At 41.9% G+C, this 21031-nt stretch overlaps 1 protein-coding gene across 11 annotated transcripts in view; it reads right to left on the bottom strand.

Annotated features, from left to right (window-relative positions):
• The window catches only part of LOC139931005 (receptor-type tyrosine-protein phosphatase mu), a 141427-nt gene that overhangs the window by 39875 nt on the left and 80521 nt on the right, over positions 1–21031 (bottom strand). For 8 of the 11 annotated variants that reach the window (XM_078287972.1, XM_078287971.1, XM_078287973.1 and 5 more), the window contains 7 exons: positions 20082–20283; positions 19121–19223; positions 9930–10203; positions 7381–7417; positions 6308–6382; positions 4542–4677; positions 3103–3132 (listed from right to left, as the gene is read on the bottom strand). In XM_078287972.1, coding sequence (XP_078144098.1) covers positions 3103–3132; positions 4542–4677; positions 6308–6382; positions 7381–7417; positions 9930–10203; positions 19121–19223; positions 20082–20283 — 857 coding nt within the window. The remainder of the gene's footprint in view (positions 1–3102; positions 3133–4541; positions 4678–6307; positions 6383–7380; positions 7418–9929; positions 10204–19120; positions 19224–20081; positions 20284–21031) is intronic. The other 3 variants (XM_078287980.1, XM_078287979.1, XM_078287977.1) reach the window with 2 other exon arrangements.

Raw genomic sequence — 21031 nt, 5'->3', positions numbered from 1 at the left:
TAGAAACCTATACAGTAACATAACATACATGAGGATTGGGGAGTACTTAGCATGATTGACAAGTCAGATAGTGATGAGTGTGTTTCTATTTAACATGCCTGCTGCTTGATGGATGAATCCAGCTCTCCTGGGGATACAGACCCAATCACAACCCCTGCCCCCCGCCCATTGATCCCTGCCTGGTCCCCGGCAGCAGCGGTAGGCACAGCGGCCGGTATGACCACCTGATTAAAGGACGTCCACATATTTGATCACACATGTTACCGCATCCCTAATGAGCTCTCTGACTGATGTTGTGCGAGCTCCGGCAGCCACCTCTGGCAACACACCTAAAGTGCATATTTTGGCGGCCATGGGATGTTCTCCTGCCTTTAAAAGACTTATTTGATGAATGCATGAGAGCATTAATGGGATTCATCAATCATGGAGGTGTCGCGATTCCGAGGCTGTCAACAAGGCTGTTGTAAGTATTGCAGATGAACACTACGCTGAACCCTCCAGAGTGAAGCCTCTTAAGGATACAATCCATAACTTATTTGGTCATATACATTTTGGGTATATAGAATATACTGGGTATACATGCTGGTGAAAAGGTGTAGCAGAGAGGCAGTACCAGAGGAGAGAATGAGGACTAATGATTGATGCAGCAACAAAACGTCTTCAGCCGCCGCCTCAGCACTCAAAGGTGCAAACAAAGAGCTCTTTTAGGTGCTCTTTTGCACTGACCACCATCAGATTGCACAATTCTTCCTGTCCAAACGGCCCCAGTCTCACCGAACTAGGAGGCGGCTGAAGCAGGAAGCCTGAACTCTCTATACAAAATATCTTGGACTACCTTCGCATTCCTACACTCTGAACTAATCTACATGGCATTTGCATGCACAGTTCACATGTTTCAGTATTTATGTATATAATTACGTATATGATACACTGTACATAGGTTGGTACATTCTTTGCATTTGAGTCAGTACATATCTCTTGACATTTCTTCTGTACATATGCTAAATCCATTCACAATTATGTTCTGAGCACATTGTCACTTTTTCTGTATACATATGGCGTCTCTGTTTTTTTTAAGGTTGACAGCTAGTAATTGACATACGTATCCAAATGTTCTGTACATGTTATCTATATTTGTAAAATGAATACATATTTGAAAGATGTATAGGGTTTTACAATCCACGTCTACATGCTTACACGCTGTACATATCCATGGTCCACACTCTCTTTCTTCATAGTCTCACATTTCTCTCATTTGTTATATATTTCATATGTATTTCTATATATTTTGTCTCAGTATATTCTACTGCTACTACTGCTGCTATTCTGCACACCCTCTTAATGCTGTAATCCACACTATTTTCATTTGTTTACATAATCCCCATTTGCTCTGCTATATTTCTTTAGTGTATCCTATTACTATTTGCTGCTACAATGGCCCAGGTTCCCCACAGGGATCATTAAAGTTTCAACTTATCTCACTATGTATTATCTTATGTTGCTATCTTGTCAACACTAGAGAGGAGTCACCACTAGGTTATCGTCAGCCCCCCCCACGCTTCCCTTCCTTTCAAATCCTAACATCATACACACAAGCCATCTTGGCACTTATGGGGTACAACTACATGGCAAACGTTTCCACCAGCTTCCCTTTATGCCTGTTAGCATAAACAGCAAGACAGCAACATATGTACAACTTGACATAACAAAAATACAAAACAGAAATTTAGATTTGGCTCTCTGACAATCTCATCTTTTCCTGCTTAGCCCTGCCTCACCGTGTGTATGCAGAGCTTTGATGGCACCACTCCTCTAAGTCATTGGGGCTTTTCATTCAAGACAGCTGAGATCCAATGTGAGTGACATGCAGAGTATTCAGAGTAGTATTATCTCAAGGTGTATTCTGAGATGTTCTTTGATGTGAGGCAGGCTCCATTGTATCCTCTGATCACAGTCATCTCAAGACAGATTAGCCGGCATCCGTCACAAAGACTGTACAGTATGCAGCCTATGAGCTACAGCAAGGAAGGCAGAGCCGCAGAATAAGCTTCTTTACCATTCAGAGGTGCAGATTCGGAATAATCGGCAATATTTGCTAAGAATGCATAAGGCGGCGCCAGGGCTATTGTTTTATAATGCAGGAGACATCTAAATAGAACAATGGCAATTCTGTAATCACATCATCTAGTTCAATAGTGATGCAAAAGTCTTGTCAGCTAAGGACACAACTCCACCATCACCATTGCATGAATGGGATTGACGTGCAATAACCCAAAAACCATGCGTGAGAAAAAGGGAAGAAAAAGCATGAGGGCTGAGATGGCTTGATGAGGATGGAGAGTGGGGCATGGGTGGGAGTGGAAGAAAGGCTAAGAATCATCACATGCATTTGGAGCCAAATTGGTAACGTCAACATATTAGCTCATGCTTAATTTTCAATGCAATACCTATAAATGTAGTTAATCTCATATAGCATTACAGCAAATATGAAGTTATTAGTTGTAATTTAGGCATCTGCAGAGCATATCCAATGATATACAATAAGCTGTGAAATATATAGCACTTGCTCATTCAGGTCCTCAGTAAAACTAAAGCATTGATCGCATTGTGATAGGCACTTCAAAAAGTCTAACTCTGACAAGTCAACAGAGATGAAATCATTGGAGGCGATATGAAAAATTCACACTCAGTAAAAATGCAGTAGCTGCAGCATTGATTTCCCCCCCCCCCCTTCCACAAGATGATTTTGGCAGCCATGCTATCATTAAGGCAGTTTAGTTCATGATTTGATAAACAAACTCATGGCAGGAATGATGTCTGCCGTAACATCTCAGTAGTAGTTTTCCTGTTACGGGGGCGGTTCTGTGCTACAAGTTTGTCTGCCTTTCCTCAGAAGTCGTGCCAATATGACATACAGTAAGATGTGCTCATCATGTGGAGATACATTGGAGTGGCGTCCTCCGTTCCTCCGGCAGAGATTACAATGGGCCTCTGTAATAGCTCTGGGCAGGAGGAGGATGACATGGCTCTTTGCATGCATGGGAAACACTCAGTGTGTGGGTGAGAAGCATGGCACTAACATTACACAAAGTGGTTACTTACAGGTAGTAAGTGTAGGAGTGATAGGTTCTTCTGCCGAGTGGGGTGGTGGTAGGATTTAAGCAGTGGAGGAGGGGAGGGGATGGAATGAAAAGGAAAGAAAAAGTAAAAATATATTAATGTTTGAAAAAAGAGTAGAAATGAACAAAATCAGATATGGTGGCATACGTGGAGGTAAACTAGTGATCGTGAGGGCAAAGGTGATCGCTTGGAGTCATGTCATGCTTTGGGGCCTCTGTACAGTAGAAACACTCTTTAACTTTGCATTCAAATATTATCAATATCGAGCTGGTCTACAGTATGTAATGGCAATTCAGAGGCACCGTTCACAACCTCGCTGGCATTACATCCCTTTTATGAACATGTCATTTTATACAGATATAAAAATTACCATATCTGACCTCCAAGGTTGACGCTAAATGAGTGGTGTGAACGTCTAAGCACAACTCTTATTCCCTGTCTGAAACAGTACATTACACCAAATATAACCAATGAAGTCATCTCCCTCTCTTGTTTGATTAAGGCAAATTGAAAACAATTCTATTACTTCTACTGTCTCAGTGTGCTGATTATCACACCCGCCCACTGATCATTGTGCTACACAGACAGGGCTTGCTGTAGAAAATGGAGAATACTTATAATACTGTCAAAAATAAACAGGGAGCATAATGATTATATTACCAGGCAACTATGCCTTCCCACTCAGCTTCATCTACTCTATTGACCTTAACTCTCCAATGCAAGCCAAGCAATCTAACATCAGAGGAGGAGAAAGTATTGTGAGAAGTACAACTAATAAAGTTTTACTGGAAAATGTTGTCAAGGTATTTTCTTGTCCACTCTCTTTTCAATTGAGATATTGAAGGAAGTAAGCTTGCGCCCACGAAAGTAATCCTGAGTAAACGCACAGAAACTGACATTGTGTTATTTCAGTCCTTGCTGTGGACAAAGGGGGGTTGATATTTGCTGAGCTTTAGCTCCCTTGATTGCTGGGAGATGTACTGAGGACCTTTCTCCAGTATGGGGTCCAGGGCTAATGTAAACTTAGCCTCCAGCTACACGGTCATCCTCTTTCCCTTTGAGCCTTTCATCATATTTTCTTTCTTATCTCCTCCCCGCCTTCCTCCGTACCACAGGCCTCAAAAACATTTTCCTATTCCCATTCCAATGTCATTGGAAGCGCAGTGCGTTTGTTTGAGGGTGCCGTGGAAACGGATTAATTTTTCATGGCACACTGTATTTCATGGCTGTAAACAGCCTTAATGGAGCGTATCAACATAATCAAATTAATTATTTACTATGACACTGACAATACTACCGTTTGAGGGAGAAATATACAAAATGATGAAAAAGAAACTACTTATCTGTGAACACTGGGCAAGTTACTTCAACCTCTTCCACAAATCTGCAGTATTATTTCGAGTAGTACCAAAATGGCTTACCTTTTCTTCATGAGGAGTACCACTCCTAAGAAAATGATGACGAAGAGGAGGATGCCGGCGATGACCCCAGCGATCTTCACTGTGTGGTCCGTTTGTTTCTCTGGCTCCACCGCGTCAGGCTTGTGAGTGGCTGCTCCTGAAAACACATCACAGCACATACAGAGATATAAAGAATCCAGAAAAGTAGAATTAATATAATACAACGGGCCATGAGTCAAAGCTAATACCTGTCCGCTATTGTTCTACATGAACCAAAACAGTTATTCATCACATAGAGTACACATCTATGTTGCGTTCAGTATTGACTCTCATTGATTTGATTGAGCTTTATGGAAGACTTAAGCTGATTATCAATATATAGGTATTCTGTGGGCCGTAAATATCAATACAGATGTAGTGGTTCAGAGCAATTACGATGTTTATTCTCTGAGAAAGTGACTCCCTATTGCCCTCGGGACTCCACCTTCAGCTCCGTCCTTAGTGGACTTAGTGGACGCTCTGTGGACCAGGCTGTACTGTGGGAGATAAGTACGCACCATCTTTACCCTTGGTTAATCATGTTTGGGGCAAATGGTTGCTGGGCTGCAGAAAAATGTAGGTTGCAAGGCGGGAAAGATAATACCCAAGGAGATAAAACAGCCCGAAATAACCAAAACATTAAATATCAGCTCAGGAGGAGATAGCCAACAACGGGAGACACAGAGAGAGGGAGAAGGAAGAAAGCAGCTTGTTTTAACAGCGTCTGCTCCCTGGAAAGTGATAAGAAGCACTCTGAGGAGGGGAACGTTGCTGGAATCACAACTGTCCACCTGAACAACACCATTATTCCTTGTCACCAGGGGTAAATTTAGAATGACAAATTGTTATGTCAGACAAATCTGTTAGACTGGGCTTCCTCCTCTCCTCAGTGTTGCCATTTTCCCTCCCTATCAAAAGGTAAATATCCATCCCGGGCTGGTTGTGACATATTGTTCTTGCTCTGCCGTGCTGTTATCAACCACCAGGCCTCTATTTAGATATAAGTGTTTAAGGCAGAGTGGCAGAGGAATTCAAGACCGGATGACATATTAACAATCACGTCTGGACAGATAGAGCTGATTTCGTCTCCATATAGACACTGTTACAGGCTAATCTTACAGAGACGCTGGGGGTGAGAAATCCCTATTTGTTGAGAGTTTTGTATGTTCACTGCCACAAGTCAATATTTTCCATTCTAGCCTGAGAGAACCGGGGATGAAAAGCGATTCATACAGTGACTACACAACAAATAGAAACTGAACAGAATTTTAATAGTGAGCATATTCTAAGACGATGCTACACTCAAGAAAATTCACCAGATCTACACGATGAGCACTTCACCATCCCTTAGTGTGTTTACAGTTGTCACAACTGCAGCAACCGACACTTAATCTCCCAGAAATAATGAGAAATATTCATGAAAGGGGATTAACTCCTGTCACAAATCTCCAACACTGACACATCAAATGACGATCGCACCTCAAACAGGTCTTTCATGTACAGTAATGCTGAGAAGATGCATCAAAAGGTAGAAGACAATGTCTGCAACTCTTTGATTTAATCACACTGATTGTATGCAACGGCAAGACAACAAACAAAACCACGCGCATGCAATAATCCCATTCCTTTTTTTTTCCCCTTGGGGAAACTTCAGTATGGCCCTTACACTAAACATGTAGTAGGTAAACCAAGTTGTGGAGAGAATAATTGAGATGGTCGGAGAATGTGCGGAGAGCTAAGGGTCTGACCTGTTAGTTGGTTGTCCCCGGCCGCTGGGGCGATGCGGATGTAGGGGGTTGTGAGCTGAGTCACGAGTATGGCAGCTGAGTATAGTCAGTGGATCCAGGATGGCATGCAGTAGAGAGAGAAAGAAGAGAGAGAGAGAGAGAGAGAGAGAGAGAGAGAGAGAGAGAGAGAGAGAGAGAGAGGCCACACTGAAGCTGAAAACAGCTTTACAAACAGTTCCCATCATCATGCAACATTGAAGCACAGAAAGAGACCCATTACAGTATTAGAGAGCATTATCAAGTTGTTAGAAAGTGCAACAGTTTCACACAATACAAGTTCATATCTTTGTGAGCCTGATGCAGTGCATTACAATGTATCGAGCATCGTGTCCCAGTTCAGGTGATAAATGACTCAGAAGCCTTATTCTTCTAGTATGTGCTATTTGACTTCGTCCTATTGAGCCATGCAGATGGAGATATCTGGAGTCCACAGGAAATCCATAGTGGAGCTGCATGTGACTCCACAATATATGAGATTGTCGGGGCATGTGATAGGACCTCCCACGGCCCAGAACAGAGTGTGACTAGGGTTCCCTCTGGCCTTATCAATTCTGCTCCCGGATCAATAGTGCTTAGGCTGCTTCACCCTTAATGTCTGGAGCAGGACATACAGGCAGCATAACTAAGTGCCCACGGCCCTCGCTGGGCACACAGGCTCTGTCTGAGTCGTGAAATAACAACTGTTCCTCATCAATCTATTGACTGATGTGATGTGAACACAATATCTGGAATATACCTCTCCTTACCAGAGACTATATGGCACATTTTTGTCTTTCAAAACATCTCCAAAAGGTAATATGATAAGGCTAACGGTCTTATTTCCACTGTGGTACTTAATAGAGGGTGGGGCTGACGTGATTGTGTGTGTGTATCTGTTCCGGTGTCCCTCATTTAAAAACATGTTAATTTTGTTAGTTCTCAGAAATCTTGTGCAGGTGATGTTAGGAAGATACACAGCTGCATTGATTTATGTGGTGTTTGGCAAATGTCCTCATTGGACCACACTTAATCTAACTTAAACCGTCTACTCCTACCTTTGGTGGCTACTCGAACACAGTCGATTTTGGTCTCCTGTACAAACAGATAAATAAAAGGAGGAAGGAGAGAGAGAGAAAGAAAAAAGAAGAGGGTCAGAGATTAATATGACACATACACAAACACACACAAACACACGTGCACGTACGCCAACAACACCCATCTAAGAACCCATGGTTACACCAAAACACCCTGGTCAGTTCCACGCTGTCCCCTATCGTCTGTTGAGCTCAACGACTGTGACACAAAACGAAAGAGGCGAGAGAGACCGCAGCACAGATTAGTGGCGTTGAGCTGCTGATTTGTCAGCCAACGCTGATCTGTCGGCAGCCTGCGGCTCAAGGTGTTCAGCCACTGTGGAGGAACCAGAGCCCTGTGACAGCGACACCAACACAGCATGCTGCGCTCCAAAATGACACGTCAGGGAGCCTTTCTGAATATGCAATGGAGAGTTTCAGCTCAACAATAACAAAAAAATATCAAACAGCCTTCAACAATGTGAAAAAAACAAACAAAACAAAAAAAAAAAACACTGCACTCGCTGTTGGCAGAAGTTTGCCGCCAACAATGGTCTTGTGAAAAGGAGGCAGAGAGAGGAACAGGGAGGTAATGAGTAATAGAACACAAAAGACATGAGTGCTGTGTCCCTGTGTTTGACCTCACCAAGCTGTCCAATGAGCAATGAGAACAGAATGTAGAGATAGAGCGTTTGGAGGCCATGAGAGGCATAATGAAGAGAGGAGAGAGAGAGAGAGAGAAAAAAACATCATAGCCATCACGTGGTCCCGGGTGCATGTGCATCCACAGTACTGCGGCTTTTAAGCTGTCAGATGGACCTTTTGTTAACAACGACATTACAAGAAGTCATATCAGACTTTTATTTGAATAGAGAACTAAAAAAATAAAAAATACTAGGTATGGATGGTACTCACCTTCCCTAAGTGCTAATTTTGTTTAAGAGGTCCAAACAAATCACTCCCACATCATTAGACGTTAATTAAAGCTTGCCGTATCCATTGACAGTGATGGCTTAATGAGAGAGAGTGCATTTAGCTACTGTAAATCAAAACACCGAATATAAAAAATAATGTCAGAACTGTCTATCACAGAGATGGAGGTCTATACCGTGCCAACAAGAGACTCTCAATGTTCTTTTATTTTGTTTGTTCAAGGAAGAGTACTATCAGCCAGTTCTTACCGCTCGCCAATTCACCCTGAAAAGTTTCAGACTGACGTGCTTTCCTCTCAAGAGCGAACTCTTTAATTGTATTCAGTCCTGCCTAACGTGTTATTTCTATTGCCTCCTTAAAGACGTGCCGGTGTTGCTGAAGGAGCCTGTTTACGGTGATTCTCATTCAGGACCACAATCGGAGGGGCTCTTGAAGTCGCCATTGAACTGTCTGCTGCGGCTCCGTGGAGGGAGGGCCTCGCCAAGTGCCACTTGATGACAGAGGCTGCGACCTGAACGATCGGCAACCCTGTTGTTGTTGCCTGCCTCCCACACTTCCCCGCCGCCGGGACGACCTCCTCTCTTAAATGCAGTTGATCAAAGCGTTGCCTGGCATTTGGCATAAAGCTCCATTGGAAAAGGCAGGCCAACAGGGCCGGGATAATGGAGGGGGAGAACATGTCACGGCATAGGGCTCTGCATTCCAAGCCCGGCCCTGCTGCAGCCTATTAGAGTGCAGACAGTGCCGCTGGTGCGCCCCACCAGAGCGCTGCCACATCTATCAGAGGCCACGTGCACGTGCGCGCCGCCGTGCATGTGTGTGTGCGAGCAGCTAGTGTATACTCTGGGCTCAGGGAGTTCTGTACTCAGTCACTTCAGTCACTTTAGCCAGGCAGCTAGTCAGTCAATCTGTCATTCATTCTTAAGCCCAACATAATATTTAGCGTTGTTTGATGTGCACTTTAAAGTGGATGTGCACATGCTTTAAAAGGAGGTGCTTTGACTGTGCTGAAAATAAGTCTACTTTCACTATCCACATTCAATTTTAAGTTGAATGTATTTTTCTGATCACTGTGTCTGTAGTTCATTAAATGAAGTACACTAATTAGTGCCTGCATAGTCATTTTCTCAACTATGGCAATTAAATTATCTAGTTGCTCAGTTGAGACACTGTATTTGTGTTAACTGTGCTGCATATACTCATTAGTACGGCATTGTACTGCAAGCCACACAACACACGACATGTCACAGTAAATTGTTAATTTAAATGAAATAATAATCCCCTAATAATACTAATAATAACAATGCCCTACATAACTGGATTAATTATGATTCTAAAGGCTGCACCACACTAACTTTTTGGGAGACGTTTATTATAAGGGAACGTTGGCAAAGAAGTTGCCTCAACACACTGAATGCATGATTAGTTCTTGATATTTTGCCTCCCTTTGGTATCCTTTGATATAAAGCAATAACAGACCAGCCAAATTTTTCAGTAACCTCTTGCTGCCATTTGGAGCCACCAACGTACAAAGCTGCCTATAGTGCAGCATTAAATAAAATAGCATAAATAAAATGAAAAACCTCAGAGGCACCCACCCCGTTGGCTGTGCTGACAGCCTGGTAATAGATGCTGTAGCTCTTCTGGGGCAGCAGAGGAGCGTTCCAGTAGCCATTGTAGGTCTTGTTGTCCCCCACAGTGAAGGGCTGGGGCGAGTGGATGCCCGCGGCGGGGAACTGAGCAGTGAAGTAGTACTGGGAGTTCAGGAGCGTGGCGTTCTGGAAGTGAATGGGAACTGGGTAGCAGCGCAGGATCTCGGCTGTGCCTCGCGCTCTGCGAGGACGTTCCTCCTCCACCACCACCTGGTACGCACTGCAAACACACAACACAGGGAGAGATTTCCTCAAGAGCAGTCATTAGCAGACACCTATGGCAGACACACACGGGCCAACCAGGTGCTTGTGGGGCACCGCTAACTTGCGGGCAATGCACCAGTTCATATTGATGCCTGTTATGATTATTGCTTATGCCATTCTACAGTCTGGTGACAGTGGATACATTGCTAATATCATGACAAGCAAGCAAGAAAACAAAATTGATGTTCAGATTTGGTTAACCAACAATAAAAAAATATGTCACATGTGCAAAATTCGATTTGTATACATTATAACAACATATATGCTAGGTATTGACATATATGGAACTATAGCTATGCACGTACATACAGTAGGCTATGTACAATGTAGCCTACACATAGTGGAAATGTATGCTAATATTACAAAATGGCCACAAATGCTCTACATGCATTTACGTGCATTTATGTAAAGAAATATATTTGACATCAAATATATCTAAATGTATCTTATCCCATGATAAATTACACATTTTTACAATAAATTAGAGTATATTTTGAGATAATCCCAGGATACATTATTAATGAATATAGTTCCTGATATTTTAAAATATATGTGCTCATCTGAGGACACATTTTACATAGACACATTGGGGGATTGTGTGCGAATATGTAGCCACCTAGCATGTTTTTCCCTTTTAGCACAACCTCTCTACAGAGTCAGTGATGGGAACTGGCATTACTGTCTAAAAAAGTCCTATGTAGCCTACTTAACATAATACCTGACATGTTGAAACTTGCCTGTGATTTCTCCTGGCCAAACAATTAGCATTGTTAGCCTTCCTAACTGCAAATGGTTAGCGCTAGCTGCAAGCTTGTTTGTTAGCTTGTAGCAAGCAGCACCCATTAGCCTGAGGAACATTGGGACAAGCAGTTTTTATAGGAGCAGTACAGTACCCATAATTTCACAAGTGCTTGCTGACAAAAGGAGCTCACTAAAACGGACTAAAACTCAAAATGTTATTACTTAAAAAGAAAATAAAACCGAAAAAGATGTTTTGAAGTGACTTAATTATGCAACATTCCCACATTACACATGTATATCTGAACAGTGGTCAAAAATTATGCATTTGTTTAAAATGAACAAATAAACCCTCTATGATTTTTTTTTTTTTTTTAATCCAAGCAGTAAATAGGAAAAAATACAGTGCAAGAGAAATGAGCAGTGACACAGGACAGGGCCTGACGTTATTTGCTTTTTCATTATTCAACAACTCAAAAGGTCAACGGTTCTTTCCATTTCCTCTCCATCCGAGCCTAGTGTTTAGCTAGATCAAAACTGCAGCCCTCTGTGCTTCTGACAGAGATGACATTGTCTCTGAGCCGGTCACTTAGCTGGAGGGGGAGACTGGCTGTCTTATAGACCCTCATGTTAGTATGCACCTCGCATCCACCTGTTAAATCTATTGAGTCACTGACTGACAAAGAGGCTGTTTACAGCTGCCATGGAGAATAACCAGCCATGATTGGAGACTAGTGTTCTGTTCGTTTGCAAAAGAGTCATGCAAACAACAAGTAATTATCACAGTGACAGGGTGCAGGAAAGATACAGTACTCAATGAATGAATTAATGAATGCATATTTTTTTAAATATTTATGCCGTGAAACATGTTGGTCCATCCCACATGAGATTAGTTTTACTATATTATTAATATAAAAATGAGCATTAGATACGGCTTGGCAGGAGGCTGTACTGCCAAGAGATAACAGAGATGGGATGTTAAAAGCACCATCATTACTTATTACTTATTTTACTTACTTGTTACTAATATGAGACAGTGTTGTCTGTTCACATGTCGTGCAATCTCATCAGTGAAGCATGGAACGAGCACAGGACTCTCAAAATGTTTGAAAGTAATCTGTTTTTTTCTTATTTTGGATTTTAGCACTCAGCACAATTTTTTCCTCATAATTGTTAGATGGTTTGTTTACAAATGAATGACTGAATTAATGACTAAATTTTACATTTGTTTCATTCCACATAATACTACACATCATATTATATGATATCTTGAATTACAAGTGTGAAAAATAAGCATTGGGTAAGGTCTGGCAGGACAGGGAGCTTGGATGACCGAGGCAGGATGGGATAGGCCTTAACTGATGTGTCCGCTCGATGCCAAGTCGCCCCTAACGATCTAAGAAGCTATCCCCCAACTCCCAAGCACAGACCACAACAGCCTCACAGTCCTCACAATGTCACACCACACCTAAGCATGGCCGACTGGCTTTCTTTTGTTATTCTCTTTTCGCACAATGCAGTAAAAGGTAATTCCCTAATACATGGAAGCAGAGTCAAAATATATCTATAGTGAATATAAATATAAATACAACATGTAAAGTTTTAGTCCCATGTTGCAAGAGATGTTTAAAATATCCCATAATTTTTCCATGAAATGATTTATTTCTCTCAAATCTTGTGCATAACTTTGTTTGCACTTTGCATAACATCGCTGTTGCTGAGCGTTTCTCCTTTGCCCAGAATTTCTTTCAATTGAATGATTTTCTTATACGAAGTGAAACCAGGTCACATCTTTAAAATTGTTGCATATTGCGTTTATATCTCAGTATATTTTTGTATTCTAGTATTGTATTTGTTCAGTATATTTTACAAGAATCTGTGTTTAAAAGCATGACTTGCACATGATTCAGATCCCATGCCTGACTGTGAGCTGCTGACACGTGCAACAACCCGACCATGGAGATGAATGTTGACTAATGGTAATCTGACCTTTGAATTGGCTAATCTGTAATAAATTCTGGATTTGTCTGGAGCTATATGAAAAGGTTATCTGGGAATAGAATATGCGGTGTATATAAATATAGCTGATTAAATTACAGAAGCCTGCATTAAGAACACGGCCTTCCTTGGCCTTTCTCCCTCAGTCCTCATTATTAAAACAGAAAGTAGAAAAAAATCTTTGCCAAAAAAACCAGCACCATCGTGGGTATAGTCTTTAGCCATCGTCGCGATACAAAACAGCCCTGGAGATGATCAATTGTTACGGGTGGTTGGTGTTGGATGATTAAGTGTCCCCTTGTGTGTACAGCATGTGCTCTTTAACCCTATAGTTTATCATAAGGTGCTCGCTGTGTCATTAGAGAATCCCCCTTTGCTCTTAGTGGGTGTGTCCCAATTCCTCAGAGCTCTCCTATTTAGTGCTGGGATGGGAGGTGATGAAATATTTAATCCTGCTGAGAGTCTGTAGGAGAAATCAGCCCTTAATTACTGTCCCCTATTGAGAAGAGAGGTCAAAGGGCAGGCGGAGTCGGTACACCGGAGCCACTTAAGTAGCTGCCGAACGGCCGAGAAATGAGCGATGAGGCAGGATGGAAACTGAAGCCAAAATAGATCTCTGATGTGAGTTACATGATGGGACAATTCAGGATTTACAATGATATCTCCTGTCAATCCCACTTACCCATCAGGTTTGAACAGTTTATTAAATATGTAAAAAGTATTTTGAATCATGCAGATATACTAAAATGCATGCTTTGTGAGCATGGCAATAACAATATCATCTTTTAGGATATAACATAAGAAGAAGTGACAATGTCTATTTTTATACTGTATGACCAGTATGAGTTATGGACATAATAAACTAGGCCTAACTACAGCTGGGTAACAAAACTTCCAATCAGCTACTTTTTGCTCTGCTGTAGCTGTGTACACTCTTTTATAGTTCGCCCATATTGGTACTTGATATTCCAAATCAATCTGCAGATAGTGAAATAGGAACAAAAGCTGCCTTCCCCTGGGTGGCTCCTTATGATATGATGATGTGGCTGTGCCATGACTTAATGATAGACACAGTATGAATAGGACTGGTTTCCTTTCCTCAGGCAAAATACCAAGTGCCAAAGGCTATGAGGCTCCAAGGCTGAGGCACTCTTGTAATGTGGAAATCTAAAATACTGCTTCTCTTCCACCCAATATTCACTGCAGCAAGTAACAACACCTAGCTCACAACGAATTTGCAATTCAACAAAAATGTTTTGTTCATCTTTGTAAGTGTTAGAGACAATGATATCCACTTTTACCGGTTTCACTTAAAACATACTTCTGCTGTACAGTAAGTCGATGTATGCCTATGAAATATAAATATGAAAGAGGTATAGTTCCACAATCTTTTGAGAAATATGTTTTCACGTCAACTGCTCATACAATGCAAAACTGACTGATGAGTTTAATGTTGGCTATTTGAAATTGCCATGATTATTTTTGTGTAATTACTGCTGTCATGTTAATGTGCCTTTGAGCAGCTGACACCTTGTCACCTCATGCTGAGTTCACAATTTACATTATGAGTCATTTTGACAGACCAGAGTCATTTAGTCACATGCTTGATTTAGCATAACATGAATGAGCAACAAAAAAAACAAACAACAGATGAACAACAATGACATGATCACAAGAACACACATTCTTCATAAAATTAAAAAAATAAAAAATAAAAAATAGTTGATGTTTCATGTGATCTAATACCATCCACATCACAAGTTACGTCCATTTCACTTTAATGATAATTCATCTGTGTGTTGTAATAAATATACCCAGCACAGCAAAGCTTGTTCCATTAGCAATGTTCTGCAGCCATGTATAGCAATGTTGCTAGGCAGAGTGATGTTGGCCTGAGCTCAGTGTTAGCTCCTCATCCTGCTAACAGCCCACCAACCTTCACAAACACACAGATATCAGATTAAAAGGAGACCTCAGGAGAGGAATCCCACCGCTCACACCATGCGCCTCTATGAAAGATCCATAATTGCGGTTAATTCCAAAACTGCTGAAATCCTCAGCAGCTCTCGCTGAGCAGAGGATGGAAAGAGAAGGAGAGAGAGGAGTAAAGGGAAAAGGTGTATGAGAAGAATGGAATAAGCTGTTAAAAGTGGTCTGCCAGAGGGGCCAGCAGGGCAGACCTGTATTCCTGCAGTAGCGCTGCAACCTGAGCTGACACCAATTAGGCCTCCTCCAGCCTTGCTGCCCGATAGATTTCAGCCCTGCCGCCATGTGACGCCAACCAATTATGGCGGATTGACTTGGAATCGACTGGATTGTGACCTGAAACTCAGATTTATTTTTCATGTGGGCTGATAGGGGAAGAACTCCGGGCTGTTTGAGCAGATGAAGGAAGGGGTATGGGGAGCATTTCAATCACTGTGTCCTCTCTCTCTCTCTCTCTATCTCTCTCTCTCTCTTTAATGTTAATCGGTTCACCTAGCTGCTCGTTCACGTTATTGAACCGGTGTGCGGTGCTATGGTGGCCCTATATCTGTCTGATTTAAGAGGGGTTGTAAGTAACGCACTTCTCCTGACCCAGCATCCTCCCTCTGTGCTCCTGTCTTCTCACTCTTTATCTTTCCCTGGTGTCCATAAACCATTAAAGCAAACAAATTAGACGGTGCCATAGATTACATTTGCCATTAAATCGTAAAATGCATTGAGATGTGTCACGTTTATGCACAGCTATTAGTGTCTGCTATGCCGTGATCAAAGAAAGTTAGTGCTTATTTTGGGACTGTAGAAAATCACTTAACTGATTTCAGGCCACGGCTGAGTAAAGATAATCTGACGCTACAGGGTAGAAACTACATTGGAACTCACTTTCCTCAATATGCTACCTACGAGGCCGGAAACTGGGGTATTTCATAGCTTTTTCTGTTTATGTGCATGTGTGTGAGCTTGCCCAAGGCAAAGGTTATGGCAGAAAAGAGAAAAGGGCTGATTTGGTGGTGTGAATGATAAGGAAAGCATCTCAAATCATTTATTTCCGGAGAGGCATGTAAACATTTATTTTGATGCTACGGAGTGAGGAGGCGTCTCCTGGCCCTGATGAGGGGCCATTGCAAACATTAGTTTAACACGACATGACTGATAGACAGATCACTAATCCTCTTAAAGGAACAGTGTCCCCTCTGGTAAAAATTGTTCCCGGCTACGCGTGTCGTCCCCAGAGATTAGTAGCCAAATCCAAGTTGGAAATGTTATACAGATTAGCAATTACACAAATATGAAAAAATTGACTGCCTCCTTCAGCAGTGACAAGGTCTAGCTAGATATATCTAATATATGACTGCCTTGCAGCATGCTGAAGTGAAACTGACATTTGTGGTATCGAGTGTTGCTTTTTTCATGAGCCGATGCTATCGTTTGATGTGTGCTCCCCTTCCTGTATTACAGCAAAACATCTGCTATTTGAAATTCAAACGTCTGGAGCTATATTACCTCCCAAACCCAATCAGTGTGCAAGATTGCGTTATCAAATCAAGCTCCATGCTGCTGTGCTACCCTCCTCTGTAGCACTGTGGATCACTGTTCTCCCTTGTCAAATGCCCTATTTCATAGGGATTTTAAAAGAGATTTCATAACAAGTTCCATTCCAAAATGAGATATCCACCACTCTAAAAAAGTGACACCAACTGTTGCAAAATGATTGGAAGCACAAAATTAAAACAAATGATGGTGCTTTTTACAGGCCAGCATGTAATTTAAGTCTTTTAGTCTTGTCTAAGTCTTGCAATTTACCCCATCAGCTATCTTTCAAAGATGTTGAATGATGAACTTCAGGTACTGTTATTTCCAAAATGGATATATAGCATTTTGGAAAAGAACTCCTCATATGTGCCTAAAGTGAAAATGTCAACTTAGTCATGCATCACAACGCTCCAACCCAAAAGAGATTAGAGAACGTTGTTATTTTTTGAGCTTGGGAAATTCAGATGCCTAAAATTATCATTATTGGCCAGACAGCAGATCCCAACAGACTGACTGACTCAACTCGTGTGAATAGGAGCTACTTTATAGTCACCTTAAAGTTTCAAAGGCTTCGGGTGTCACTTGAGGTGGAGGTGGAAAACACCTTCAAAAGCCTGCCAGTATCTCGTTTTGGGCCTGCATCATAATCTCTCCTGTTTGCTGCCCTCCACCACCTCCTTTCTTTTGCAATTCATATTTTGGAGACATCGGGTGCACACATGAAGGCGGCGTACTGGCCTTCATGTCCTGAGAGATTTAAAAGAGGCGAGAAAGTGGAAAAAGAAATGTGTACCTGAAAACCCCCAAAGTTTGAATGCGGGGAGGCTCTGCTGTGATCAAAGCATGACTCAATTAGTTTTGAGGCGTAGTTATGCCATGTGTTGAATTGCATTGATGAATGGTGATAAATTGTTTTAATGGATTACTTTTAAGAGACTCACTATACATATATGCTCCTCCAAATACTACATTTCCATATCAAAACATGTTATTTCTTGATTAACAAGCACCATAAAACTGAGTGTGATATTTCTGTATCCCTGTGTAAAGCTAATTAGATGACAATAGCCATATTTAGGATTATGTTGTAAAGCATTAGCACGCAGTTACATCTCAGCTCAGTCAAATAGAATGAAGTGGGGCTCAAACGGAAGTTTATATCTCCAAAGACAAATCTCAGTCTTTCATCTGGTACAGGGGTGAGCATGCCTTCCAACGGTAAACAAAAGAGGAACCCAGCATGCTAATTAATGGAAGCTCTGATTCACGGCGCTCTGTTAATTATAATTAGCGCTTTGTAATTAGCCCAGTGAAAGAATGGCAGACTCAGTAAGGCCTTCTGAATCGTACCTGCGAGAAGATTAAAAACAGATCACTCTGTCTTTTTTGCTCAGGCCTCTCCGTTTGGCGCTGGGGCATTAATCTAGGCAGCTGCACATACGGTAAACATGAGCTGACAAGCCTGACTAAAGATCTCCAGGCTGTAATCTTTAAAGGACTCAGATGAGTTGATAGTGTAAAATTGAGTTTTACAGCAAGCTCCACTGTTTATCCCTCCTCAGATGAACAAGTCAACCCACTCTCCCAGGGTTTCTCTGGAGGAAGGTACATGCTGTAATAGGCCAAGGATCCGAATTAATACAACTCATAGGACAGACATTTAGCACAAGTCCTGTTATGCTTCACATGATGGGAAAATATGAAGATTTGTTCTCCGACACATGATACTGTATGCTCATTTTGAAAGAAAACATGACCTGAGGTTTATCATTCAACAGCTCTAAAATTGGACGGCAATTACCTGAATGACTTACCTTATTACTTCAACTTGCTTTGATGCTAATGTGTCGCTATCAATCATTCAAGTTGGCGTCACATATTTCAAATTGGAAATATCTAATTTTGGAACGAAAATCATAACACATCACACAAAAGCCTGAGGGCACAACATACTTTAGGTGCCATAAAACATGGATGGAAAGGAAAGTCTTTGGTGCTAGTGGAAGAAAACTGAAGACGTCAAAAGAACTGTTTTCCTTTAAATCAGGGCTGCTCAGCCAAAAGAAAACTTTACACACATCTAAGGGCTGACAAAGAAATGATCAAGCAAGCAGAATTCAGAGTTTCCCAGAGGCCCGTGGTGGCTTGGGGTGAACCAAAATGTTGGACTTGCGTCCAACGATTTGGTGTTTAAGCTGAACAGTTGTGCAGCTTGCCTAATAATGACTAATAAATGCACCATCAAGCGGGCAGAATTCCTCCGTTCCCCAGAAGCCCGCGGTGGCTCGGGGTGAGCAGCCCGCTACATAAAAGACATGTAAAGGCAAGAGATCCCGAAGCTAGCCTCGTCTCCACCGCGCTTTGTTCTCGTCTTCAAAGGCTTCACGGGATCAAAATCCACAAACAAATAAAGTTCAGAAAATGAGATATGTACAGAAAGGTACTGAAATCCACGGCAACTTTCCTTAAGGGTGGTGTATTGATAAAAACATGCTCTTTGATAATTGCCTGCTATTGATGGTGGTTCCCAGTGTTTTAATATGCTGTTTTGTTGTTTGTAGTTTGTTTCTGTGCATGTGTGTGTGTGTGTGTGTGTGTGTGTCTTTAATGTTAAAGCCTACCTCACAGGTGCACCCCTGCTCTGGGCAGGCTTCAGCAGGACGGTGACTGTGCTGTCGGTCTGGTTGAGAGAAGTCTCCTGGTCATAAGCCGGCATGGAGGGAGCTGGATAGGACGCCAAGTGGGAAAGCTGTTTTACTAATAGAAATAATACTGCAGCGGGGGATACTTTACTGTGAATTATTTACCGTCACCACCAAAGTATCCATAATGTCTGGCTGAAAAAGAAAAATCTTCAAAGTAGTGTACATATATCAGAATAAAATGCAGGAGATAGCAAGAAAATGCTAACTAGCCTCCTGGTTATAATCAATCCCACTTTTCATTAAGCACAGCTAGCTGTGGTTTATGGGAATTATAGGCACAGTTCGAATGCCTCCAATCAGATGGCTAAAAGGCTAAAACTACTATAATACTCTGAATGAATAACACTGAAGTGAATTCACCAAAACACCCATCTGGTTTAGGGATATAGGTGTGATATAATGCAGTGAGGGATCATTCAAAAGTCTAAACCAACGGAATATGAGTCAGGGAGAGAAAGGCGATTTTATTTGATGGGAGGGGTGCGGAGGGGCGTGATTGTTTAAAAAGCTGATGGCTTTATTGGTTAGAAATGTATATTTATGCCTGTTGGTGCAGCATGAGGTCAGCATTAAAGATACTCTGTTTTCTAGGAAGTAAAAGTAATGGGAGTTCATTTCATGGTGACTTTAAGAATGAGTTTAGACTATCACAAGAACGTATTTGAAAATCAATGCGATCCAAACGAACCTGCATAAAATCCCACACATCTAGTACTCCATGCAGATTAAAACAAACACTAAGAATTATCTGCCGGTGCTATCTGACCCAGGTCTGAACGATAAGCAATCATATTTCCTGCAGCTGTGGTAAAGTGGTACGCTATTAATCAGACATCATCCACACAATCTGACTGGCCGTGCTGTTGACCGCGCTGACCTGAAATCTTGGTGGTGAACTGGGTGATGACAGGGGGACCGTAGCCCTTGGCTGTGCTGGCGCGCAGGGTGAAGGAGTAGGTAGAGCCCGGGTAGAGGCCGGTGAACATGTGGGTGGTCTCGTTGCCCGGCTTCAGCACCTTCCCACTCTGGTTGGAGAGGTCCAGCTCGGGGTCAAAGGAGCTCACCGCCTTGTAGGAGATCTAGGTTGGGAGAAAATCAATATTTTGATTGTAGCCCCTGGTACAGCTGCGTTCAGCTCTCCACTGACATGCATTTTGTATTCATAGGATAAAAACGTTTTATGTCGGATGCGTCCAAGTGGCTCGGCAAGCTAAAAAGCATGTGGTTTACTGTACTCGCATGTCACAGTTTTGCATCCCACTCATGTTGCAGCTTATTCCAGCTTTCCTGTCTCTGACCGCTGTGTACTGCCCAATAAACCCAAAATGCCCAAAATTATGCAATCTTTAAAAAAACGTCTTATTTTGTGTAACTTCACGTATGAGCTCCTTAATATTCCTCATCAAGGGAATCCGCTGAATAAACAGAGGTGATTTTTTTTTTTTTTAAACACAATGCAATGCAAGCTTGTGGTTTCATGGAGAGAGAAAAAACAGTTAATCTATTCCTTCCCCATTAATAAACACAGGAGCTCTGGAGGGAAGCATTAAGGTGAGTGTTTTTGCTAATATCCATTTTGAATATCTATAAAGTCCCACTTTAAGAAAATGCCTCTGCTTGTAACGGAAAGCCTCCATTATAATTCCAATTAAGGAACACAAAGGGAGTTTGGAGTGCTGCATAATTTGTGTCCATCAAGTTTTGAAATGCTTCGAGGCCTTCTCATTTAGTCTTTGTCTGTGAAATGAGTCTGTGATGCCAAATCCTATATCATAACATTTCAGGGAGAGGAATTTGAAATGACTTGTCAACACTGGGCACATGGAC

The sequence above is a fragment of the Centroberyx gerrardi genome, chromosome 13, assembly GCF_048128805.1.
Source record: "Centroberyx gerrardi isolate f3 chromosome 13, fCenGer3.hap1.cur.20231027, whole genome shotgun sequence".
Classification (NCBI taxonomy): Eukaryota; Metazoa; Chordata; class Actinopteri; order Beryciformes; family Berycidae; genus Centroberyx; species Centroberyx gerrardi.
The sequence above is the reverse complement of the archived record's forward strand: the minus strand, read 5'-3'. Positions and strand labels throughout refer to the sequence as shown.